The sequence below is a fragment of the Myodes glareolus genome, chromosome 4, assembly GCF_982192425.1.
Source record: "Myodes glareolus chromosome 4, mMyoGla1.1, whole genome shotgun sequence".
Lineage (NCBI taxonomy): Eukaryota > Metazoa > Chordata > Mammalia > Rodentia > Cricetidae > Myodes > Myodes glareolus.
In genome coordinates, this window is record NC_142029.1 from 36,012,320 (window position 1) to 36,040,180 (window position 27,861).

The window sequence follows — 27,861 nt, forward strand, 5'->3', positions numbered from 1 at the left end:
CTCTTGCTTTATATATGCAGCAGATAATGACCACCTTTCTAAACAATGTTTTCTTTAAACGTCTCTGTGGTTTTTGCTTTGTTATTGTTAGATTTTCCAAAGTGAATATTCAGTTATCTTTCATTCTCTTTCTTTTCTTCATTAAACATATTGACAATTATACATTTTTTTTCTCAAAGACTATTTTAACAACCTCTAGAATAGTCTAATAAATAACAGTTTTAAGTACTAAGATTTCAGTATGTTTTCTTAGCTAGGCATTAAAATGTTTTTTAATTGTACTCTATTTTATTATTTAAGAACGTGTTTTGGTATTATTATAAAGTAACCAATAATTATTTAAAACATTAAAACATAGAACAATCTCAAAAGACAATGTAAAACACTTCTCCCCATCCTATGAACCCAGATACAGTCTCTAACATTACTTTTAGGATGCCAAAGAACATATTGTCTGGTTTCACAATAAATCACAAAGCTTTAATAATCAAATACTGTAATAACAGTGTAAAGGTGATGCAGAGGCCAATGAAATGAAGTAGAGAGCCCAAAGTTAAATCCATCATGACCTTTGATAAAGATGTCAAAGCATAAACATGATAGCCACATGTAGAAGAATTAAAATTGGACCCTTATATCATCTACAAAAATTAATTTGAATAAATATTCTGAAAAAATATAATGAAAAGTATTTAGGCTTATGCAATGACTTTTGGATATATAACTATCAACTGATACATAGATGAAATACATAAATGAAGAAAACATAATATGTACACAGCATGAAGTACTATCTATGCTTTAAGAATGGAGTCCTGTCATTTGTGACAAAATTTTTGCTGTGGGACAATGGTCTGTACCCTGTCACTTGTATTTTAAATCAATGTTGATTGGCCAGTAGCCAGGCAGGAAGTATGGGCAGGGCAACCAGGCAGGAAGTAGAGGTGGGGCAATGAGAACAGGAGAATTCTGGGAAGAGTCAGTCTACAGTTGTCAGTCATACACAGAGCAAGCACGGTGTGACTGCCTCGCCGAAAAAGGCACCAAGCCACATGGCTAACATAGACAAGAATTATGGGCTAATATAAGTTATAAGAGTTAAAAAGAAGCCTGGGCAAATAGGCCAATCAGTTTATAATTAATGTAGACCTCTGCATGATTTCTTTGGGACTTAATGGCTACAGGACTGAGCAGGACAGAAACTTCAGACAACAGATTTTTGTTGTTGTTCAGTGAAAAAGCCAAATACTAACAGGAACTGAGTGATATCATTAATATATTGTGCACTCTGGAAGAGTTGACTTCATAGAAACAAAGAGTAGAATGTCAGTTAACAAAGGATGGGGAGAAGGCAGGATGTGTACTGAGAAATGTTGATTTATGGGCACTCAGCTACAGTTGGAGAGAACAAGAAGTTCTGGTGCACTGCTAAAATGTAGACTGAGTGGAGTCAGCAGTGAGATACATGTAAAATGCTGGCCAGAGGGCATAGAGACTCACTTAAGCAAATTAAATGAGTTAGGGAGGTCTAAATACTATAATATTTCTATAACTGGCAATTCTGTACTATATTTGAAAATGCTGAGAGATGAATCCAAAGCATTCTTCCCAAAATAGCAATAACAAGCATTAAGGGTTATATGTGGAGTAATGGATATGCTACTATGATTGAGACTAATTTAAAATCTATAAAAATATCAAAACATCAAATTCTATACCTAAAATATATATGACTTTTATTTGTTATAGAAATCAATAAAAGTAGGTATAAAGAAGAAAAATAGAAACTTTATTTTGAGTTTCCTCCTTAGTTAAAAATTCATTGCAAAGCAAATATTTCATATGTGTGTGAAATATATATACAGATGTCATATATATATATATATATATATATATATACAGATGTCAGGGATTCTCACTTTGTTAATGTGTAAGCTTTTGTGATCTGACAAATTTGCATGTCTCATTTCAACTTTGACAATTACTAGTAGGTTCTATTTGTCGTATCATAAAGATTTACGATATTAAAGAATAGCTTTTTGTCTTGCTTGGCATTGGTTGTGAAATTACAGAATTCAAAACCTATTTATTAGATGCAACTCAGAACATCAGTGTTTGTGTTTTCCATTTTCTCTGTCTTAAGCTGAAAAATAATTTTAAAAGTTTTTTCAGTAATATATTTTCATGTTATCAAAATTTTATATCTAGATATCAAATTTAGTATTTAGATACTAATGGTTATACTTTCCTTTTGAGTTTTATCCTTTAACATTAGGAGAAAATATTGACTTACTTAAGGAAATATTGCCCATTCTGAAGGTGTGTGTGTAAGTGCATGCAGAGACCAGAGGTAGACTTTATGATGTCTTCCGCAATTGGATCTCCATCATATCTTTTATCATCATCATTGTTATTTTATTTTGAGACAAGGTTTGTTGCTAAGAATAGAGCACATCCTATTGACTAGATTGGATGAGCAGCAAGTCCCCAAGAGTCACCTGTCTCCCCTCTGCCCCTTTGCCCCAGTTTTGGGGTTACAGGCCATGCTGTCACAGCTACCTTACACCTGGGGATCTGAACTCAAGACCTCATTCTTGGGCGTCAGTACCATACCCATTGCTCCATCTCCCTGGTCTAATTCTTCTATATCATCATTCTTATCAGTGGTTCTTAATATAACTGCATCTTCTTACTGAAATCTTCCTTGGCCCTTCCACAAATCAATGTGCCTTACCCTCTCTGAGGACTAGATGGGGGTGGATGGGAGGGTGTGTGAAAAGAATGGGAGAACGGAGAGAGTGGAAACTTGGATTGGTATTTCTTAAAATCTAATAAAAAAGAATGAAAAAATAAAAAATGTATTCAACATGCTCCATATTTTTCTATAAACAGTGCCTTTATTAATAAGGCTGTTTACTTTAGCCTGTGCTTTTCACTAGTTTTCCCTTAAGGCTGAAGAATGTCACTTTTTGTGTGTTTCAGGTTTAGAGAATTAATGTGATAATACGAAAATGTTTTAAAGTGTATATGCTGATCTAGACACATAATAAAACTCAGTATGGTTAAATTCCTCATTACAAATTCCGTATTACTCATTTTTTCCTCAAATCTCTAAGGTTGATTCCTATGTGTTTTCTTAATGTTTGATTACAAGAGATTTCCATTAACCATTCTACATCTCTCTATTAAATTTATTATGGCAAGAAAAATAGACGTATCCCTTACTAAATTAGGTTGTCCATATTTTTATGTTTTTCCTATAAAGAGAATTTTATTATTTATCTCAAGAATTCTTTTAAATGTTATACACCTTGATTATGCTGTCTTTAAACAATAGGTCCTTCATTCCCTGAGTTTCCAACTCTGTAAGTATCTTATTGTGAAGCTGTATTATTGGTTACAATTCAAGACAAAATTATACACTTAGGGCTAGGTGTACTCACAGAGGATGTAAATAAATGTCTATATTTCAAATGATTGATATAGTTAAAAAACTGGTCTACTTGTAAAATTCAATATTTTAAATTTCTATTTATGGTTGGTAAGTTTATATTGCACATAATATTTCTAGTTGTTTATGCTTATATCAGTAATAATTAATTTCATCTAGATTATTGCAGAGTTTTGTTTGACCTTAAAAATGGGAATCTATTTTGTCAGAATTATTTTAGTTAAAAGATTAAAATGACAAATACAGGAGTAACTCTTATGAAATATAATTAGATGCAACAGGATTAAGAAAAAATATACCGTGCCCACCTTGATAGCCCTGGCATCCCAGGAAGCTTCACTTTGAATACCCTTTTGAGTTCCAAGCATTTAGCACTTAGTCTACACGGGAGCATGAACAAAGCACAAACATTCCTACTTTAAGTAGAAGTTGCACACTGTAGAGGAGAAGTGCATGGATGTTGTAGGCTCTGCACACCTATGTATTCCAAGACTTGACATTACCACAATCGCATGAAAGCATTTACACAGGTAAATGAGAGCCGTCGACTTCCAATAAACTTGTGTTTAAAGATGCTGGTGGACCAGCTTTTGACCCTAGGCCATGGTTTCAAACTCCTTTTTCAGTTTATTACTAGAGCATATTAATAACCTCTTATGTTTCATCCACATCTTGTCTTACCCTAATGAATTTTCTTATATTCAGTTTGTCACTGTGGAAATCAGTTTTCTAAATGATCTGAAGGGATTGTCATTATTTCCCTCCACCTCAGTATTCGGCATATGAATCTTCAAATTCTAGTTTCTAAAGGACAAACCACTTCTTGCTCTCCTCATAATTGCTGTGTTCAATACAAAATTACTTTTTAAAAATTCACCAAACTTTAAGCCTTATTTAAGTTTGATTATTGAAAAGGAGCAAATTATTTTCATTGGTTTTGATATGGTACACTGCAAAACTTCAAGAAGCCATGGGAGTATGGAGCAATAATATCCTGTTCATTAAAGAAAAATTAGCAGACAAATATGTGGTAAGCAAATTGATTTGGCTCAGCCTAATTGACAGAGACATCAGAAAATTAATGTCACAGTCCTGTCTGGGGCACTGACTACTCTCGGAAAAGGTTACTTTCTCCTCAACCATTAAACTCTTAACTTCAAAAGCCACTTCCCTGGCAATAAAGGGGCATTTTAAGGCACTTTGGGCACTTCTCATTAAAGACTGCAGATCTCAGACTCGTTTGTTCTGTTCCTAGCATTTTAAAAGTCACTTCCTTCCCTGTAGTTTGGAAGTGATAATGAAAATCCCTGTCTCCGAAAAGAGGTTGACCCCTTATGTTGAACATTATCTCCAGAACACAACCCAAGTGTGTGACCCAGAACAGTGGTTGAGTCCTGGAGCCCAAAATCCATGCACTAGGTATCTGCCAGCTCTTTGTTGGAGCAGTAAATTATATTAGCAACTGTTCAAAATCAAAATCATAAAATCCGCCTTCTCTTTTAATTTAAGGCAGCAGCCAGTTAAAGTCAAGGACAGTTATAGTATCTTCTGGAAGAATGAATCCTTTATCCAGAATGAATTCGCTACTTTACAGATACCATCACAAAATTCACAATCCTATATACACAATACTAAGAGATTCCAGCTGGCCACACATTATGAAGATCTTTCTAGCAAATAAGGTTTCCTAACTATAAATGTGAGGCATAACTTCTGGTTCCAGTTTTGATGAAGTAGTGTGCAATTTAAAAGCAGACGTATTTAAGCTAACACAACTATTTTGAAAATTGATGGGAACAAAAAAAATATGAATTTGTGAATCAAGAAAAATTTAGCATGTGTTTAGCTTTTTCGAATATATATGCACATATATATGTGCAACCTAACTTTCAAGATAAACTTTGGGTCTCAGTATTTAAAGTGTGTGTGGTCTGACAGTTTCACAAAGCAAATGGATCAGTATGAAGATGGTTGATGCAGACACTCAACAACAGAAGGAGAAAATAGACAGTTCCTTATTGCATTAGCAGAAGAGGATTATATATTGAGTCTCTTGCATTTCTGTTTCTATGGTTTATTTCACATCTTATACTACAAACATATTTAGAGAATTTTTTAGATTGAGAAAATGAGAAGGTAACTTATTTAGAAAACTGCTGTGATCCCTCAAAATGGAAAGGAGATACACTCAGTGACTTCTCAACAAGAAGTCAATCTCCTTCTTCCACAATTACAATGACTTTTAAACAACATGCTAAAACTGTATCTCTCCAAAGCATCCAGAACCCATGGGCCACAGTCATTTCATTTACTTATGGCAACTTTATTCATAACAACCAAGATATGGTAGCAGATTAGGAGCTGCCAATGAGGAATAGATAAAGAACACGTGAACTGGAGGCAATGAAATATTAAGCATTCGTAACAAAGGAAATCCTGCCATTCTCAACAACATGAATGAAACCAAAAAAACCATTATTTCAAGTGAAATAAATCCATCACAAGAGGATAAATACTGAATATCTTACACATAAAATACAAAAAAAGTCAAACTCATAGAAAGTGATAGCAGAACAATGGCGTCCAGTAGTACATGCTGGGGAGGGGTTAGAAAGATACTGGCTCATGTGCGGAATATTAGGTGCTTGAACACTTGGTTCCCATTGGTGATGCTGTTAGGGAAGTTCAGGAGGTGGGGCTTTGCTAGAGAAAAATGTCATGGGGTGGGGCAGTTTTGAGAAGTTTCTTAGCTTCACTTTGCTTCTGGCTTTCTGCTTCATGATTGCTGTTACACAATCTCTTGTCTCCCTGTTTCCATGGCTGAAGCTTGCTGCCATCCCTCCACCTGGTAATAAGCTCTTATTCCTTTGGAGCCATAAGTCAAAATAAACTCCTCCTTAAGTTGTCTTTTGTCATGCTGCTTTGTACTAACACAGGACCTGACAGGAAAAGAAGAGAGAGTGTGGAGGAAGACAGCAACACCTGCTATCAGGAACCACAACACCCCCCAAATGCATGGGAACCACTTGCCAGGCAACAGTACTTCCATGTTTGTCCTTCCTGCTACTCAAGAAAGCTAAAGATGAACTTCAACTTAATGCTTAGGTGGTAATAATAGGACATACTTACATACAAAAGATAGTCATTTGTTTGTTTGTTTGTTTCAAAGTACATTTTGAGGACCCATGGCAGAGGTAATATTTGAGATACAAAGTATTTGGGTTTCAAATATCTAAAACATTGAATATGAAAATTCTGTTAGAAAACATGATAGATCAGAGTATCAAAGTTCAATTCTACACCACAAATCAAATCTTAGCAAACACAAATGAGTTGGGAAAAAAAAATTCATGTGTTTTATGAGACGATAATTCAATAAAGTTAAAAATCAATGTCAAGATAAATTACAGAAGCTACATAAATACATTAAGAATGAAAAAAAACATTCTTGATCAGAGCAGTAATTAATGAATTAGAGTTTAAAGAACAATAAAGACAACTTTTGGTTACCGAAAAGGAAGAAGTACCAATATTGCACCTTTAGAAGAAGAATTAGTCTTCCTCCAGGGTTGATCCTCTGATTATTTGTTCAATATCAATTGGTTAGTTCTAGAAACAGACAAGCAGGCAACACTGAACAACTCAGCTTGCATTTATGTGTTTATTCACTTAGATGTTTGTGAAAAGATAATGGCTAAGGAGGCTGTGAATTTGGGTGAGGTGGAAATGGAAGGGGCGGGAAAGAGAATTGGGGTAAATATTATACTTTAATTAAATCAAAATAATAAATTAAAATATAAATCCAGTCAAATACTTGATTCTTTGGAAAAATTACCAGCATTCACAAACTACTAACAAAAACTAACTACAACCAAAAGTGATCTGACATAAATAATGAGATTAGAAATAAAATAAGAGTATTGTGGATTTCAATGTGATACAGAGATTCAACAGGGAGTATTTTGAACACTTGGGTTATAAAAATCTAGAAAAGCTAGATGAAATGGGTAAATTCTCAGACATGTGTGCCCTACCGATATTAACTCAGAAGGATGTAAACAAACAGCCCCACAGCAATGAATGAGACTGAAGCAAAAATAAAAAATGTCCTGAGATTTTTCACTTCCACCTTCTACCAAGCTTTTGAAGAAGAGTCGATACCGATGCTCCCCAGAGAGACGCATCAAGTGAAAAGGAAAAGGATATTACCTAACTCATTCTAAACATCAGCATTAACCTAATACTAAAATTGGAAAAGGAAACAATGGGAAAAAGTTAATAAACCAATTTCTCTGATGAACAGAGACATAAAAATTCTCACAAACCAAATTCAAGAGCATATTAAAAAGATTTTTATACCATGACCAAAGTAAATTCATTCCAAGTATGCAAGGTTGGTTCAACACGCAAAATAGTAAGTAAAATACAGAACAGAGATTTAAGAATAAATCTATGGGACCATTTCATTAGATTAAAAAAAATCCTTTGACAAGCATCATAATCGCTTAATGATTTAAAAGAAAAAGCTGGGGGCTGGGCAGTGTTGGCATACACCTTTAATCCGAGCATTCAGGAGGCAGAGGCAGGCAGATCTCTGTGAGTTCGAGGCCAGCCTGGTCTATAAGAGCTAGTTCCAGGACAGGCACCAAAAACTACAGAGAAACTTTGTCTTAAAAATCAAAGTAAATAAATAAATAAATATTTTTTAAAAAGAAAAAGCCGAGAATAGCTTTAACTATTCTTCCACATGATAAAACTTCAACATGATACTTCAACATGATAAAAGCTACAAACAGCAAAACCTATAGCTATCATTAGACTAAGTGGTGAAAAACTAAGAACATTTTCTCCAAAATACAGAAGTACAAAAGCTTGTGATTCTTTCTTCTCATGTTTAATGTAGTCTTAAATTCTAAGCTAGAACAATAAAACAAAACTAAAGCAAAAAAGGTAAAAATAGAAATTATTTTTATTATTCCTACTTCTAAATGACATAATCTAATCCTTAAAACTTCTTAAAGACTCCACCAGAATCCACTAAGGTCTAATAGATACTTTTGGCAGGTTTAAAAATCAACAAATAATACTTTAAAAATGTCACTAAAGAACTTAGGGCAGGAAAGAAGAATTTCCACTCACAATAGTTTCAAAATAAAAATAAATGGATAGGAATATTAAACTGATAACACTGGGGGACACCATAACCCAAGTAGACATCTTATGCCACCAAGTAAAACCTCCAGTCCCAGAACTAGGTTACATTTTGTTCATTCATTGTATAAAGGGGCCCCATAAATTCCTGTAAATATCATAGATATTGTCAATGCTGTTGGTTATTGCTGAAGACACTACTTATTTGTACTATCAAATATGGAGAGAAGGAGCTGTTGCCCATGTTTTCCTGTAAGTTTTTGTTTTCAGATTGTTTCGTTTGGGTATTTCCTAACTTACTGATTTTGGTTTGCTTACTTGTTTTGACTTTGATTTTTTTTTTCTTTTTGCTTTTTGTTTGTTTTAGTTAGAATTATTTTTGAGAGAGATAAAGAACATAAAGTTTGGTGAGTTGGCAGGGGGAGCCTAATAAGGGTTGGAGGAGGGAAAAGAATATGGTCAAAAATACAGTGTATGGGAAAAAAACTAATAAAAAGAAAAAATTAAATACCTCAGAATAACCCTAACCAGAGAGGCAAAGGCCTATAGAATAAACATGTTAAAACACTGAAAAAAAGAAATTGAAAGAAACAAAAAGCAAAGGCCATTTCAGACTTAGGCCCTGGCAAATTTAATATTGTAAAAATAGAAATAATACCAAAAGCTATCTAACATTAAAGGCATCAAAATTCAAATGATCTTTACATACTTAGAAAAAGGGGAATTCAAAACTCATATGGAGGCATAAAAATCCTTGAGAAGCCAAAGTAATTCAAGCAGAAAAAGCAATATTTGAAGCATCAAACAGCTAATTACAAATTATAGTATTGCCACAGTTATAAAAAACAGCATCATATTGGCATAAAACCAGGTATAGAGACCACCAGAATACAATATAAAGTGGACATAAACCCACACAGATACCTAAGTTGTGTGTATATATCAGTCTGTCTCTGTGTGTGTATGTGTAGTGCACAAGTGTGCACATGCATGTACCATCCTTGGCAGTTGTCCACCTGCTTTACTGAGATAGAGAATCTCATTAACCAGGAACTCATCTTCAGGTTTGGCAAGCCAACCAGGGAGTCCCAGGAAGTATGTCTGTCCCCATGGTCCCTGCTGGGATTGCCAGTCCCTGCTAATACACGTGGCTTTTTAAAATGTGTTTTGCAGCCTGAACTCAAGTCATGCTGGTAAGACATGGTGAGTGTAGCTTCTGACATCACTAGGAGACACAACTTCACAGCAAGCTCCCTGGTCCTCTGGCACTACCCACATTTTTAATGGTCATCTGACAAGTCTCCCGGAGAAGCTGGAGTCAGAAACTGTGCAGACAAAGATGGAGGCAGTATCCTGTCTTAAGCCAGGAGACATAACTGTACCAAAGGCATGTGATCACAATTTCTGCAGTGCTAGACCTAGGCTGCCTTGACTCTCAGTTCAAGGTGACCTAGAGATTCCTGTGTAGAGACAGGGAAGAATGCATCCTCCCACAAGACCAGACAAGTCCTCTAATGTTCTAACCTGCGAATAGCATCCATTTCATAAATCTATTTTAACAAGGCTCTTATTTTAAAACTGGATTGCAGTTTCTATGAGAGTTTCTAAATATGGCAATGGCCAAACTCTTGAGTAAAGATGGGTAACACAAGTTTCAGGACACATCTATGTAAAGTTTTCACAAAGATAGTCTTTCCCTGGTGAATGTGGGTTTATCAGGCGCTGCAGCGCCACCAGTTAATCCTTAGTAAGGCCTTGTACTGTGGCAACAGAAGTAAGCAAGTCAGACTTCTTAGTGCATTTACTTAAAAACAAAAAGCAAAATCTCTTAAAGATTCTTACCCCTACCTACATCAGATAAAATGGGATTAAAAACAATGAAGTCTTTCTTAGCAACATTAATTCTGGAAACAAAAATTATAATGCTTTGGTTATGATTTTACAGTTTTGATGTGAAGACAAGGTCAAGAGAAATTTGATCCTCAAAACAGAGTAATGAAAGCTTAAATGTGAAGTGAGCATATCTGATTGTATCCTGGAGGAGAAATATTATTATCTCAAAGAGACATGTTTTAAAAAATACAAGTTAGAAAATTGGTTTGTTATGTTATCTATTACGTGATAAATTTTATATATATAAAGTGAAGAGTATAAAGAAGAGAGGAATGGAGGGAGGAGAGAAAGGGAGAAACATTCAACAAAGATAGCACTGTTTGAGAAAAGCCAAACCTTATGGATTAACCTTGCAAAATGAATGTAACACTGCATAAAGATTCTGCTTTTCACTTCTTGAAACAGTCTAAGTTGTTTAGTCATTTCTATACCTAAAACAGTTCATGTAAACATCTTACCTGGAAATATGAGTCAAAATTTTATCCTACTCTGGCTGTTCTTTATGACAGAAGAGACTGAACCACCTTGATTGAAAATGACTTTTGAAAAAGTGGTAATTTCTGACATTCTGTATAAAAGGAGGCATTGTACACCTTATCCGTGACAAAGATATTTGCCTGCTATTTCACCTGGGTGGAGCCAGGAAGGGCAGGTAGAGGTCACAGTTGATATATTACTTGATGGATAATTAAATAGAAAACCTAAAAGTTGCTCACATCATCATCAAATTTGAATATCAAACAGAGGGAAATTTGGAGGGAAAGGAGGCAAGTTGAATGTTTAAAAATATCAGGGGCAGAAAAGGAATGAGATGAATACAAAGAGGAGATTTCCTCACGATGATCTTTTTATGTTTCTGTGAATGCTAAGGAAGAGATTCTCTAGAGCAGTAGTTCTCAACCTTCCTCATGCTGTGACCCTTACGTGCATGTTCCCCATGTTGTGGTGACACACCACCATAAATTACTTTCATTACTACTTCATAACTGTCATTTTGCTACTGTGATGAATACAATCACGTATCTAATACGTGACCCCTGTGAACAGATCAGTCAACCTTGAAGGGGTTGTGGCTGACAGATTGAAAATCACTGTTCAAAATGGTCATTTTAACCAAAACACATCCTCTTCTCCACTGAAACACATCAGAAGGAAAATGAGACAGAAAGGCAAATAAGTGCTAGGAAACACCCTTTCTCATAAAGAAAAAGAAGGTGTCTGTGGCTAAGTCAAGGCAAACAATAGGAGTCTCACTTTGTTGCAGGAAAAACCTTCAAGTTTGGCTCTCCAAGGTTTCACCGGGGGAATAACATATCTAATGTCTGGGATTGCATTATTAACATAAAGAAGAAAATATTTTACATATTTCTTTGTAAAAAACGAATTAAGTTTTTATATTAAAATGAAAATATTTGATGGAGAAAATACCTTTACCTAAGTAGATTGGCTCCATGATCAGCAAGTCATTGTTTATTTTGCATGCTCATAAATCATCAAAACAAACTTAACACCATTTTCTCTCATATCTCTGCACCTGCAGCATGCTCACTAGACCAATCAATTCCAGTAAGTATTTCTAGCTCTGCCTTTAGTTACCAATGGGAGCACTCTTCAAAATACATGATCACCATTGTAAGTCCCTGTAAAACCATTTATTTAGGGTAGAATGTAAAGATGCTTTGTAATAATTCAAAAGTATAAGTTGATACACTAATAGATTTGGAGTTCATTTCAGAAAAGCATAAGCTTCATTCAAAAGAGTTTTGCTTGTTGTTTTGTTTTGTTTAATCCATTTAATGCAGAATGATACTGTCTGCCCTAGAACATTTTGATGTAAAAACCATTAAATTAAAAAGTCTCAATTACTAGATTTTGCATTCGTCTCAAACTTTGCTTTTAGCCGTGAGAAGCTATTTCCAGACAATTTTTCAGCTCCTAATCTGTTCATAGGCTGCCCAGCTGTGTCATTTGAGCTACCATAAATACATCTCTGCTTAGGCCCATCATCTTTAGCATCTGACACTTTGTAACAGCGTTTTGAAATCATATTTTATGGCAGTGAACCTGCTAAGAAAAATTTATGAACTTAACCATCCCATCCAACATCTCCTGTCATGTGGAACTGCCCCCAGTACGAGAGAGATTAGTGAATGTGAGCTGCTTCAATTTGGCTGGCTCTCTGCCTAAGGAATTTTCTATTACATGGGCGAATGAGATTAACCAAGTTTGGAAACATTCGATTTGTTCTATGGCAGATTGAGAGAGAACAGAAGTGAGTGGAGCTTAACATAAATGTCTTTAAATGAAGTTCTGGTGAAATAGCAATGCCAGCACCATGAGCCCTTGATACCAATTTTTTAAGTGGACTTAACTACGCACATCTGTGAGCTAACTTTGCAATCTGTTTCATTGTAGATTCCGGACACAAAGGATTTATACATCGTGCTCAACATCTAGAAAGCAATTGAGCAAATGTGCCTTTTCTGGCTGTGCAGTGGCTAGTGACTTCAGAGTTTCACACAGCCAGCAAATGAGGCCAAGAGAGCTTTGGAATTCACATGTAAATTGAATGCTAGGTTTCTTTTAGTTCTTAACATCTTGTAGTGTCCTGTTAAGTAAGATGTCCTACCCTCAAACAAGGATAGATGAAAGAACTAATTAATGAAAGAGTAAATACAATTATGCCTGCCATCCACAAATATTTGAAAAAAATCCAGATAGTTTCATACAATTATCTGGAAATACACAGGTGTAAATTGTAATAAAAATTAAGCTTTAGACTTGCATACCCACAAAAGAGAGGTGAAAAAGGAAAAACGGCAATTCTTTTTAATGACAAGAATCTTCTGTACTCTACATGGAATTCATCATTCCACAAGACAACGAAGGGGATAATTACAGACAAATTAACCTGATATGCTACAAAGGAGCTTTCTTGGGGAAAATTAAGTTTCAAGATTAGATAAAAAGTAAAAATCTTTATTTTATAGCAGTTACTCAATTTTGAGGAATATAATTGCATGGATAATAATATGTGAAATTTATTTTAACATCTGTAGTTCGTTCCCACATAAATACTACATTATATTCTAAAAACCTTTATATAATGAATTCCTAACCCAGAATGCCACATTAATATTTAAAAATATTAGTGTTGTACAAGCAGTTGGTATTTTATACATTTTTTATTGGCAAATAAATATGGTTTGCTAACAGAAATTTCTAATTCTCCAATGTATAGAATTAACCATGATAAATTCCATACCAATAAATTTTCTCCCCAAAATGGAAATAGACTGTCTCTAAACCTCCTTAAAGATTCAAACTCATAATACTAGAACAGTTCCACAAAGTGACCATAAATAAACTGGAAAATGTTTTAGTATTAATTTTCCTCTCATTTCTGAGATGAGATTTCACTGAGATGTCCAGTCAGGACTTGAACTCATGCATCAGGAGATCCTGCCACCTCACCTCTCAGGGAGCTGGAACAGAGAGAGAGTTCAGCCATCTCCACCTCATTCTGGGAATAAAACTATGGGTGATCCACGAGAAACTATGAGAACTCAGTTACATAAAGGCTTAAGATCCATTCAAGGCTAATCAATCATTTAAAGTAACCTAAATCTTGGACCCATTAGAGGGCTTGATCCTCACAACTTTCTGTACATATTAAGAAACGGAAGCTGGAGGGAAAGCATCTTTCAAGGGTCAAGGAGCTTACACATGGCCCACGAAACATTACTTACATCTTACAAATACAAATGTAATTTACATTTTAAAAATATTTCTAGCTTGTGGGTGACAGTTCTTTTGTAGGGCCCCTAGCAGTGGGACCGGAACCTGTCCCTAATGCATGAGCTGGTCTTTGGAACCTTAATTCGCTATGGTGGGATGCCTTGCCCAGTCTTGTTATAAGGGGAGGATCTTATTCCTTACCCCATCTGAAGCAAGACAGAGGAGGAGTGGCTAGAGAGGGGTAGAGAAGAGGTGGGGGGAGGGAATGAGAGGACAGGAAGGTGGGAAACTGTGGTTGATATGTAAAATAAATTAATCAAATGAAATAAATTAAAAAAGAATAATGCTAGCTATCACTTTTAAATTAAATTTTTAAAGAGGATAGTATACCTATGTTCTTTTATTAATTTACTCATTATAGATTATGAAATGAGATGAATTTACATGTACTGTTGTATCCAGCACTTTTCATTTGATGTTGCTTATCTACTTAACATTTAAGATTTAAAAAAAATGAACAGTCCATGCCCATTTGTTGCATTGAATAAGACAAATAGAGATGTACAATTTGTCTTTGGTGAGAAAATGAAGTTTATATAGATTTTAAAGATTTAACTTACTTTTATTTTAAGTGCAGAAGAGTTTGACTTGCTACATGTTGGTGTACCAGGTGCATGCAATACTGAAGGAAGCCATAAGGAAGCATCAGATCCCGAAAAATACACTTACAAACAGTTGTGAGCCACCATGTCTGTGCTGGAAACTGATCCAGGACCCTCAGCATCAGCAATGAGTGCTCTTAACTCCTGAACCATCTCTCTAGGCCCTGAAGTTTTATAGTATGTGTATATACACATTGCCATAGTTTCCTTTGTAGAAAGTTCCCACTGACAGTTTTCCTTTCTCCCTTTCCCAGTATTCAGGACATAAAATGAAACTAGAACATGCGCTCTCTACAGAGAGCAGAGACATGATTTTTGACCTATAAAGTAATTAGCACCCTCGAGTTAGAAGAATTGCATCACCCCTCAAATTTGCTGTTAATAAGAATCTGGACAGTGGTATTTTTGTCAACTCTAACAACTCTAAAATATCATATATTCTCAAATATAAGCTGTCTCTGAAAGAAGAACTCAGTGGCATGTGGCTATTCACAGCATGCTCATGAGGTCTTGAGATGAATGCTGTAGGTTCCCATATAATACCTTTGTGGGGCAGACAGTGTTTTCTTTTAGGAAAAACTTTGAGATGTTTCAAAATAATAATAAAAAATTGAATAATAAAGAATTTCTATTTGAATACAAAATGACCATTTCCATTACCAGTGATAGAACCTATTCAACATATTTCTTACACATATGCTATTGCTAATTTATACAGGTATTTATGGTATGTAATAGGAAATACGGTCTTATGTGTATACTCACCTGCTCAGAAAACAGGCCACTGTTGTCTTCAAGATATTTACTGAAGGGATTGGGTTCATAGACCTCTTCTTCCTTTCTCAGTAACAGTTTAGATTTTACAGGTACTGGGCGAATTACTCCAGGCTTAGTCTACATGAAGGAGACATGTTTTTAAAATAGAGGGGGAGAGAAACACTATTAAAATGAGTAAGTATAATTATTGTTGTTACAAAAAAATCTCTCACAAAATTTTTCTTTTGAAATTTGAAGTGGTTTAAAATAATGGATAAGAAGGCCTAGAAATTATATTGTTTTAACAGTATAACCAATCAATATAATTGTTAACAAATTATATCAATTAGTTCACTGATTATGGTACCAACTAAGTAAGAAAGATCTCCTATCATGACTTAAAATTGCAAAACCACACCAAACGTGTTCCTCTACCTTTTGCTTGAAAAATGTTTTCTGAGTTCCTGTTCTACAATGGACCGAAAAGGTATAGAGGACCTTGGAATGTCCACCCGTATTGTGTATGTCCACCCGTATTGTGTATAAGCTACACTCATATTATACATGGCTGAACTAGGTCTAGAAATAGAACATGACAGAGAGAGCTGTCTTATCTGCAATAACTTTGTGTCAACGCAGGAACTATATCATTCCCTAATTTAATTGAAAATGCAGATTTACTGAAATGAAGATGCTTTCTGAAGCTGAACCCCAGAGAGAAGAGCCTTGGGAGTGTTTGCCAAAGTATTCATGGGCCCAGCTAGGATTCCAGTCCCTTAGCTCCCAAGGACTGTCCTCTCCTCGTACACTAGATTCCCTCTGATGTAGTTTGTATCAGAATAGCCTTAACTAACATCAGTCACCGGGAACTCATGAAATGGTACTTGATGACAATATGAGAGGGTTTTTTTTTTCACCTGGGGCAATTTCTAAATGACCATAGAGTGTAACATCTTGTCACACTGTCAAATAACTCAAAATGACTGATATGTTTTGAAACCATGCCAAGTAAAAATTCAATAAAAAGAAATTGTGCCACCCTTTGTTTGAGCTTTTCTCTACAATTACAATTATTCTTCTCAACCTCATTCCTCCTAGAGAACCGTAAATTAGACCGGCCTAGTTAAACCTGGTGCTCATAAGTTAAGCCTTAAGAGACGACATCTATCTCTCTACTCTATAAAGTTAAGCCTTAAGAGACGACATCTATCTCTCTACTCTATAAGTTACTTGATGTATTTTGAGTCTTGAATAAATGTCTCACTCTAACACTTTTTTCAGTTGCTATTTCCCTAGTTTGTTTTCTGTGTATATGTCAAGTGGGGAAATACAGACTGAGAAAGTGTTTTCCTTCTTCAGGCTGAGAAATAGCTCTGACTTAAGAAACTGATTTATCTCCAGATACCAAAAGAAAAAAGAAAAAAAAGAAGAAAAGAAAAAAAAGAGCCAGTAGTACCCAGTTATTTAACAAGCATGTGAACAGTATTCCTCAAGTAAACAACATAAAAACACCACTCGGGCAGTCTCCGACTGCTGCCTGGTGTTGGAGCCGTGACCCTGTGTTGTACACATGTCCTTATTTTCCAAGAGATGCCCTTCTAATTTCTCCTTCTTCCTTCTCCTATTCCTATACTTTCTTCATGAAATCAATATAGGAAATCAAAACAATGTCACAGCATGGAACTTTAGGAGTTTAAGCCAGGTGTCAGCATGTAGAAAGGAGAACACTACCTAGGAGAACTTGATATGGGAGAGGACCTCTGTCCCAGAGAAACATGGCTGTCTCTTTTCCTATATTGCTATACATTTTGAGTTCTATTAGTATAGATTCCATCTGTCTTGAGACCACCTTCAAGAAAAAGATCAGAAAAGAGACTGATCTGGGGCCAGTGAGATGGTTCAGAGAGTCAAGGAGGTTGCTATTTAGCCAAACAATCTGAACTCAATCCCAAGACCCACATGGTAGAAGTTAACACCTGACTCCCATTTGTTGTCCTCTGTTCTCTATAGTGCATACACACACACTCACACCACACACACACACACACACACACACACAAATATATATATATATGAATATGTATATATGAATATATGTATATATATACGAATGTTAAAATAATATAAAATAGAAAAAAAAGAAAGGAAATTTGCCAAGTGTGAAATCTTACATTTGGTATCAGAGTCTGTTACCAATGCCTCACATTGCTTCTCTGTCAGGGTTTCTATTCCTTACTTTCTGTGTACCTCCTGGATATGGTGGCTTTTTGACATCTAGATGATTACTGATTATTTCCTCTGTGCTATAAATTTTTCCACCTTTCATTATTATTAAAAACTGAATCTCAGCCTGGGTGGTGGTGGTGCATCCCTTTAATCCCAGTGCTTGGGAGGCAGAGGCACATGGATCTCTGTGAGTTCAAGGCCAGACTGGTCTACAAGAGCAAGTTCCAGGACAGGCTCCAAAGCTACAGAGAAACCCTATCTTGAAGAAAAAACAAGAGGAAGGAAGGAGGAAGGGAGGGAGGGAAGGAGGGAGGGAGGGAGGGAGGAAGGGAGGAAAGTAAGGGAGAGAGAGAAGGAAAGAAAGAAAGAAACTGAGTCTCAGACTTTGTCAACCTGAAGTATCTGAGTCGTCCCCATTCTTTATTTCTAATTCATTACTAATTTGGTTTTCACAGATTGCTTTTTCTTAAATTTGGCATTGTCTCTTTCTTTGTTTTTAATTTTGCTTCTATATCATAGTTTGGCATAATTGTCCATATTTCATAGCCATAAATGCAAACCAGAGGGAAGGAAAAACAGGTAGAGATTGTCTTTGATAGTGTTCATGTTCCCCATCATCTGACCTTTATCATAGTCTCCAAACTCTGTCACTATTGGTCAGTTTAAAACTCTAATCATGGTACACAACAATCAAGTTGAAGGTGGCCCCGTGCCTCCTGCCTCCCAAAGCATGATAGCAGGATAAGGGGAGTATCAGGACACACAATTCTGAAATGTAGGCATTAGACTATATAATCTTGGAAAAGCCATTTGATACATCAAATCACCTGATGTGTTATCATTCTACTCCTTAACTGGGTCTTTTCACAGTGGATGTCCCGTATTCTATTCATAATGCTCCTGTTTCCTGAGGAATGACACCACTTATTACCACATCATCCTCATTTCAATGGTACTCAAATTCGTCCTTCAAATGGATTTTCAATGTATACCTCAGAAAGCCATACATACATGATGCATGAAGAGCTAATGTGGGCACACAGGAGGCACTTCCACAGCGACTTCCTTTCTGTTCTTCCTAATATGTCATTCCTTTATGTCAAATGATCATGTTAAGTCATCCTTAACATAGGAATTAGAATCTGTACTTTAAAAGATCCCTAGATGATTTGTGTGCAAAGTAAAAACTACAAGGCATTAGGCCAGAGCATCCATCAAATGAGCTGCTCTGCTGGTACTGGCTTCAACACTCCAGACACAGTTGCTTCTCAGGGTCTTTTGTCTTCCGGGGAAGAAGAGCAGGCTGTTTTTTATAAATTTCTCATCTCTGTTTTCTCTGTGCTCAAAGTAATCTGTTATCCTTGTGCATCAAGTAGGAGTTCTCTTGAAGGATTTCCTTAATTTGTGCAAATCTAATTTGCTAAGTCTCTGTGCAAACAAACATAAAGAAATGAGATGGATCACATTAGAAGAGTCCATAAAAAGTGAGTTACTGTAAGACCGTCATCGTCCAACAAAGCCATCCACAGAGGGCCTCTTCTTACTCGTAGAATCTATAGAATAACCAGACTTGACAAAGAGACATATATCACTCCAGTTATGCCAAAAAAATGGTATTCTGTAAATTTGTGTCTGGAATAAGTGGAAAAATTGAAAAGGCCTTTTCACACAGTTAATGCTCAGAATACAGAAAGAACAAAGAGTCTCCAGGTGGAGAGTTAGCTGATGTGAATCACTGACTGGGAAATGACTTACTCTAGATGGAAATATTCTGAAGCGCCTCCAAAAGAAAAGAGCTGTTTGGGAACTCTGAAGATGTCTCCACCTGAGGCTATTAGGCCCTACTCTGTCAAATGAGACCTCTTCAAAAACTGTAAGGTCGATGGCAATGGATACAACACAACTCTTAACTCAGGACGCACAACAAGTCAAGCAATCCACAGAGTAACTGTAGCGTAACCCACATTGTGCCATTCAACTTCCAAATGATGCCACTCACTTCCATATCAAACCACATCAACTGATCTTTCAGAGGTCCCTTCACCCTTCTCATTGCAAAGGGCTTGCAATTGCTGCTCTTCCTTGGCTTCAACTAGCTTCTCCCTTTCCACCTTGTCCTCTGCTGCCACACTACACTCTTCAAGTGTACACTTGCTCAGACTCCCTGACTGTGACTCACCGTAACGCACCCACTGTGACCCTCCGCCAGGAGTTTTCACTTGCTCCGTCTATACGTGGATCTCATTGCCATTGTGTTCTCAAACAGCACCTTATCAGAGAGGTGTTTCCAGATCATCCAGATAAAATGTTCATCTCTACCACCCTGTAACATGTGCCACCGTCTGACATCTGCGTATGTGTGTGTTGTCTTGCTCTATGAGGCCAAAGATCTCTGAAGACCTGACTTTGATTCCCAGAACCCACATAAAATTGTCATCATTGCGGCCTACAGACTTGGCATCTAAGTCAAAGGGTGTGGAGAAAGGAGGATCCCTGGAGCTTGCTACTCTGCCAGTCTAGCCTACTTGGTAAACTCCAGACCACGGAGAAACCCTGTCTCAAAGTAAATTGGTGGCATTCCTGAGAATTACATCCATGGTATTCCATTGGCCTTAGTATGCATATACAGACACCTACTTATGCACCACCCCACATACATGTACTGCCCTAGTCATATGTGGGGAGTGGATGAAGTCCTGAGTGAATGTGTATTATTTACATGAGCATAAACCATGTCAAGAACCCTAATACCTCAGACCCATGGCAAGTCCTTCCCCAGGTCAGGCTCAGAGGAATGGCAAGGCCTTCCCATAGTCCAAGTATGGATGCTAACAACATGCAGAAAATATCAGCTGCAGCTTCCTCCTTCAGGTTGATTGCATCTGGGACTGCTCTCCTCAGGGCCTCCTACCCAGATTAGCAACCTGAACCTTCCTCCTTCATGCTGGAGAGAGTAAATAAATGCAGGGGATTCCAGGCTGCTACTTGGGAGCCTCTGTCACAGTGTATGGCCCTTTTAGTCCCAGGTTTTCCTTATGTGTACCTGTCATTTCTGAATTTCCTGTCAGCCCAGGCAGGTCAGTCCCAAAGTCAAAGTCATTCAGGTTATGGTACACGTAAATGCATCCATTAAAGAGAGAGAGAGAGAGAGAGAGAGAGAGAGAGAGAGAGAGAGAGAGAGAGAGACATGATGATCTCACCATTTCTGAAAAACACAAATGAGGAGTGGGGTGGAACTGAGATCGTATCTCACTCTGCTGCTAGACTTCTGCAATAAGTCTCAGGTGTGAGGAACAGAGTTATGGGAGTTTACTATCATGATTTGGGGTGGGTGGGTGGGTGCTGAGCGTCATTAGTCTAAGGCTGCTATTTACTTGTGTTTACAATCTATTGCATGCCATTTTTTACTTGAACACTGTTACTAGGGCACATAAAATTGGATTTTTTTTCATTCTTAGAAACTTATCATCATAATTGTATGACAGCAAGTTGGTACTGCCTCTGGAGATTTACTGCCAGCAATGACCTAGCAAATTTGTTGCCGACGTTTTAAAATGATGGCTTCTTAGAGCAACATCTTTCCCAAATTAGTAACTTCAACAAATGGGATGATAGGTTGCCTGTAGCTACAGTAGTAAATTAGAAGGAGATATGATGGAAAACAAGAGACACAAAAGGAACCCGGTTTTCAAGTCTGTTATCTCGTGATTTTGAATCATAAGATCTACACAACAGCAAAAGGGAAGAGTGGAGCACACAGGAACTCTGTGAAGCTGTCGAAACCTCAGCTGATTTGATGAATCAAAAAACAGTTTTAAAGTGACCTGATTGTTACTTCCTTCTATTTGCTTCTGTCGTCTCACCATTCAGAAGTTGATTTTTTTCCCTTTGGAGACTTTGTAGCAAAAAAATCTTGTTGAAATCCAAAATTATACACAATTGTAGATAAAAGAAGCATTATCTAATTCATCTATATAATGATTCACTCATTCAGTCAGTGACTGGTAACTGACTCCTGCCCCTCAACAATATTATGTACTTGAATCTGATACATAGGCTCCTTTTCCTGTCTAATAAATATCTCAGATCTCAAAATCTTCCAGTATATGATAAACCTCCTGATAATTGAGAAGCAATTCATTTGTCCCCTAGAGACCACTGAGATGGCACAAGGTGCATATGGGTGTCTAATGAGATGGGAGGCATGACAGAATTTTGTAAAGAAAACAAATAAAAGAAGTTTGAATTTATATAGAATACCAACTATAAATAACCTAGACAACTACCATACCAGCTATAAAAAAACTAAAGTTGGGGCTTCCATAATGATGAAGCACATCCCGTGGCTCTAGAACTGTTTTGTGGAACAGACGCAACACAGATTGAACTGTTTTGATGGAAAAGAAGACAATAGCATGAGTCACAGCTCAGGAGGCATGCATGATGAATAAATGCTGGAGCTCCTGAGTATGCTGTGTCAAGGAAAACTCGTCAAGGAGAAACTGTCTTTGAGCTTAAGGAAGAATCAGTTCTACACAAAAGCCTTTTCAAACAACAGGGACTTAAGGGCCCTCAGAAAGCTGAGTCATGCCCAGTAAAGCAGGGTACAACAGCTGGCACTCGGAACCAGAGACAAAGTAACTGCCCGCTTCAGGCTCTTCTTTATTCAGTTCCAGTAAGCTGCATTTGCTTTTACTTCTACCGGGCCATGTGGTTTATTTTCTAAACCTCTTATGGTCTGCTCTGCAGATTCAGCAGCCCATCCTAAACAGCATTGAATGGTTTGCAATGACATGGAATTCCAAGAGCAAAAAAGCCAGCTGCCATCTAACTCAGGCTCCCCTCATAAAATAAAAATAAACAAACAAACAAACAGATCTTACCCATGTTGTCCAACTAAACTGTTTCTTAAGCAGGCAAAAGAGGACATACCCATCTTTGTTAATACCGAGACGGTCTAGTTCCAGAATGAGGAAAGCTTCAAACTGAGAGCCAATGCTTCCGTTTCCTCTTTGCTCTTTTTGATAGCTATGGGAAGCACTGTCCAGCATCCCTGATGCCCCTGTGCAATCTGCCTTTTCTCTGTCTGCTCGTCTTCATTAAGTCATCGTGTTTAATAAACAATGCAAAATCTCAGACAGTTCTCCAGAGGCCCATTTCCCAATTTTTTCAACAGAGGTTTCATAAACCTCCTGAACTATTAAAAATCAATAACAATGATTCCTTTTGAAAACCACACGGAAAAAGGATAAACATTAATGCTAGGACCTTAGATGATCTAATTAAATGCTTGCAGCCTCCACTTCGCTGCCTATAAAATGACATCTCACATCTTTTGGTAATCTAGGGCTTTGGAGTGCAATCAAAGTATCTCCATTTTCTACAAGACCATATCAAAAACAGGTTGTAGTGTTATATGAATCTCATAAAAATCCCTTCAGACTGGCACAGTACTTCTTCCAACTTCCACTTAGAGTGAGAGATTCCTTTCAGGTTAACTATCGTGTTGGTTGTTATAGAGGAGAAGTTATTAAGTGAGTCTCAAGAGTTGCCAAAACAGTTCCTCAAGTTCAATATTACATCATTTGGCTCCTAGAAAAATCAATGGAAACAGCATACATAATGTGTGTGGGTGAACACACACACACACACACACACACACACCACTGCTTGCATTTTGATGTGCTAGGAATTGAACATAAATATCATGGATGCAAACATTCGTAACCATTGGGCTAGACTGCAATCACGGATGCAAATATTTTAATAGCTGAAGTAATGTCTGTTTGGAGATGCACACTTGTAGTGATGACAAGCAAGCATATAGGCCAAGCGGAAAAGTTTTTTGTAACATGAAGGCTGGCTTGTTGGGGTATCTGTCCCGCCCAGTACCCCACAGCCCGCAAGCCCCAAAGAAAATTACACACAGGACTCCATAAGGTTATAAACTGATTGGCCCATTAGGTCAGGCTCCTTATTAGTCCTTATAACTTATATTAATCCATTATCATTATCTATGTTAGCCACATGGGATTAAAGGTGTGTACCACCACACCCAACTACTCTTTTTTTACTTTAAGAACTTTAACTTTTATCCTGAATTTATTTTTAACACACTATAAACCATTTAGAGGTTTTCTTCATCTTTGACTCTCTCTTTACTGTATATCTCTCTTTTTCTGACCACATGAGCCTTTAATTTACAAAGCAATATGGAAAGCCGTGGCTTTGACAGCTAGATCCAGCTCATTCCTTAGCTTTCCAGACTCATGGCAGAGGTACTGCTGGAGCCATTTTTATGGTCACAACTCTACAGTATTTCAAGGTCCCTGCCAGCAAGCAAGTTGCAGCATTCTGCTCACAGACCACACTCAGTTGGACTGCTTGCCTGCAAGAGTCAGAGTTTGTCCTGGCAGGACAGCAGAGAAAGCCGGCATTTTAAAACAGCACAGCTTTTTTCGTGCTATGGCTGAAAACCCGAAAAGCATGCCTTCAGCTTTTCATCAACACCATTTAAGTGTTTTGTGGCAGGACCTCTTAAAGGAGCTGCAAAGTTTTACAGCTAAAGCTGAGTCAGGAAGCCTCTCTTAGATGAGAGCACTTGCTTGCCTCTAGCAAGCAAAGCAGACCCAATAAATTGCTGCTACCAAGAAAACATGCTTTACTCTATTCTTTCCCAATCTTTCTCAAGCTTTCTGTGGATTCAGTTATTCACATTGGGCGCCATATGAACCATGAGGGGCCAGCTTGTTGGGGTTTCTGTCCCGCCCAGTACCCCACAACCGGCAAATCCCAAAGAAAATCAATCACACAGAGATCTCTATAAGTTATAAACTGATTGGCCCTTATCTCTGGCTACTTATTAGTGATTATGACTTATTTTAACCCATTATTCTGATCTATGTTAGCCACATGGCTCAGTACCTTTCTCAGCTGGGCGAGTTACATGCTGCCTCTTCAGTGGTTTGCACAGGAATGGCAGATGAGCTTCCTCCTCTCTAGCCTTCTCTTATTCTCATTGCCCCGCCTCTACTTCCTGTCTGGTTGGCCCGCCTATACTTCCTGCCTGGCCAATCAGTATTCTATTAAAATACATGATAGACAAAATACAGACAATTCTCCCACACCATTTCCCTCTTTTTTTTTTTAAACAAAGGAAAATACCCATAGTCCATTTGTTGGGAATGCGGGCGTAGTATTTCAGGCTACTTCCTGCTGGTTGGGGGCGCTGATAATCTTAAGGGAACCTAAAGAAAATTTAGAGTTATAATCAAGTTCTGACTGGAGTATCTTGTTGAGTCTTGATTATCTCAGGCAGCAGTCTTGAATCTGTTCTGGATGAAGAACTCTGTCATCTGGGCATCTGTTCATATCGGAGATTTCTCAGGTGGTCTTCCTTTTTCGAACCTGATTTTTCTTAACTCAGAATGAACCCACAGCCTCTCATTTTCTGTGGAAACAAAAGCAAAATCTCTTCTCCAAAGTAACATACCTTTTGACTTCAATTTTGAAGCCACGGTATTTTCAAAATACCTATCTTGGGTTAGTTCAGCAGCATTTATAAACAAAAGTCTTTTAGCAGCTGTTGCTCCTTCCTCAGCATTCAAACAATTCAAAGAGAGCATAATAGCATACAGCATCAAGATTTTCTGTGTATTTTCCATCTTTGTGCAGTTTTATTTTAACCTCTATTTCTTTTATTTTTACTTTTACTTTTTGAGACAGGTTCTCTGTATATCTTTGTCCTGGAATAACTCTGGAAAAGTATAGAGTAAAGCATGTTTTCTTGGTAGCAGCAATTTCTCAGGTCTGCTCTGCTTGCTAGAGGCAAGCAAGTGCTCTCATCTAAGAGAGGCTTCCTGACTCAGCTTTAGCTGCAAAACCCTGCAGCTCATTAAAAGGTCCTGCTACGAAACACTTAAACAGTGTTGATGAAAAGTTGAATGCATGCTTTTCAGTTTTCAGCCATAGCAGGAAAAAACTGTGCTGCTTTAAAATGCCAGCTTTGTGGGCCGTCCTGCCAGGGCAAACTCTGACTCTTTCAGGCAGACAGTCTGACTGCATGTGGTCTGTGAGCAGAATGCTGCAGCTTGCTTGTTGGCAAGGACCTTGAAACGCCATAGAGTTGTGGCAGTGAACACAGCTCTGGCTGATATCTCAGCCATGAGGCTGGAAAGCTAAGGAATGGGCTGGATCTAACTGTCAAAGCTATGGCTTTAGTCCTACCCATTGAAGACTCGTGTGGTCAGAAAAAGAGAGATATACAGTAAAGGGAGATTCAAAGATGAAGAAAACCTCTAAATGTTTTACTATGTGTTAAAAATATATGCAGGCTGAAGATTAAAGTTCTTAAAAGTAAAAAAAAAAAGGAGTAGTTGGGTGTGGTGGTATACACCTTTAATCCCAACACAAGGGAGGTAGAGGTAAATTGACCTCTGTGAGTTCAAGGTGTGGTAGCACATGCCTTTAATCCCAGCACTGGGGACGTAGAGACAGGCAGATTTCTATGAGGTCAAGAACAGCCTGATCTACAGAGTTATTCCAGGACAAAGATGTATACAGAGAACCTGTCTCAAAAAGCCAAAAGTTAAAAGTAAAAATAAAAGAAATAGAGGTTGAAATAAAGTCAAATAAAGATGGAAAATATACAGAGAATCTTCATACTGTATGCTTTTATGTTCTCTTTGAATTGTTCGAATGCTGAGGAAGGAGCAACAGCTGCTAAAAGACTTTTGTTTATAAATGCTGCTGAACTAACCCAAATTAGGTATTTTGAAAATACCGTGGCTTCAAAATTGAAATCAAAAGGTATGTTACTTTGGAGAAGAGATTTTGCTTTTGTTTCCACAGAAAATGAGAGGCTGTGGGTTCATTCTGAGTTAAGAAAAATCAGGTTCGAAAAAGGAAGACCACCTGAGAAATCTCCGATAGGAACAGATGCCCAGATGACAGAGTTCTTCATCCAGAACAGATTCAAGACTGCTGCCTGAGATGATCAAGACTCACAGGATACTCCAGTCAGGACTTGATTATAACTCTAAATTTTCTTTAGGTCCGCATAAGATCATCAGTGCCCCCAACCAGCAGGAAGTAGCCTGAAATACTATGCCCGCATTCCCAACAAATGGACTATGGGTATTTTCCTTTGTTTAAAAAAAAAAGAGGGAAATGGTGTGGGAGAATTGTCTGTATTTTGTCTATCATGTATTTTAATAGAATGCTGATTGGCCAGGCAAGCAGTATAGGGAGGAAAGCCAGACAGGAAGTAGAGGTGGAGCAAAGAGACTGGGAATATTCTGGGAAGCAGGAAGCTCCCTCCGCCATTTTTGCCCAGATCACCGAAGAGGCAACATGTGAGCTGCCATGCTGAGAAAGGTACTGAGCCATATAGCTAACATAGATAATGATAATGGATAAATATAAGTTACAAGGACTAATAAGGAGCCTGACCTAATGGGCCAATCAGTTTATAACGTTATGGAGTCCTGTGTGTGATTTTCCTTTGGAGTTGCCAGCTGTGAGGTACCGGGCGGGACAGAAACCCCAACAAGTCGGCCTTCATGTTACAGTTTTTAAAACTTGAAATTGCTTTGTCATTCAGAAGTCAAATATGTACACTTAAGATTGATAGTAAACTTGTGCTGGGATGATCATTTGCCACATATTTTCACTTAAATAAGCTTACAATATTTCTGGCCTGTAGTTGAGTCAAACAATTGCCACAGTAACTGCTTATTTCATTTCAAATTGATGAATTTATTTATATAATTTAACTCTAATTTATACTATTTTCTAATAAATATTATATGCTAGACACACATATATGATTTATATGTAATCACCTGTAATATCATCTTTAAATATGTATTTTAAACATATATAAATATTAACTCATATATACATAAATATAGAGGTTTTATTTTTCAAAATTGATCTTATATACTCCCATTTTCTGAATTGAATCTGAAGAGTGTTGATCATGAA

General features: G+C 37.2%; 1 protein-coding gene across 16 annotated transcripts in view; it reads right to left on the reverse strand.

The window, feature by feature from the left end:
- The window catches only part of Mlip (muscular LMNA interacting protein), a 262,529-nt gene that overhangs the window by 46,510 nt on the left and 188,158 nt on the right, over positions 1-27,861 (reverse strand). For all 16 annotated transcript variants that reach the window (XM_087905390.1, XM_087905384.1, XM_087905393.1 and 13 more), the window contains one exon: positions 15,661-15,789. In XM_087905390.1, coding sequence (XP_087761516.1) covers positions 15,661-15,789 — 129 coding nt within the window. The remainder of the gene's footprint in view (positions 1-15,660; positions 15,790-27,861) is intronic.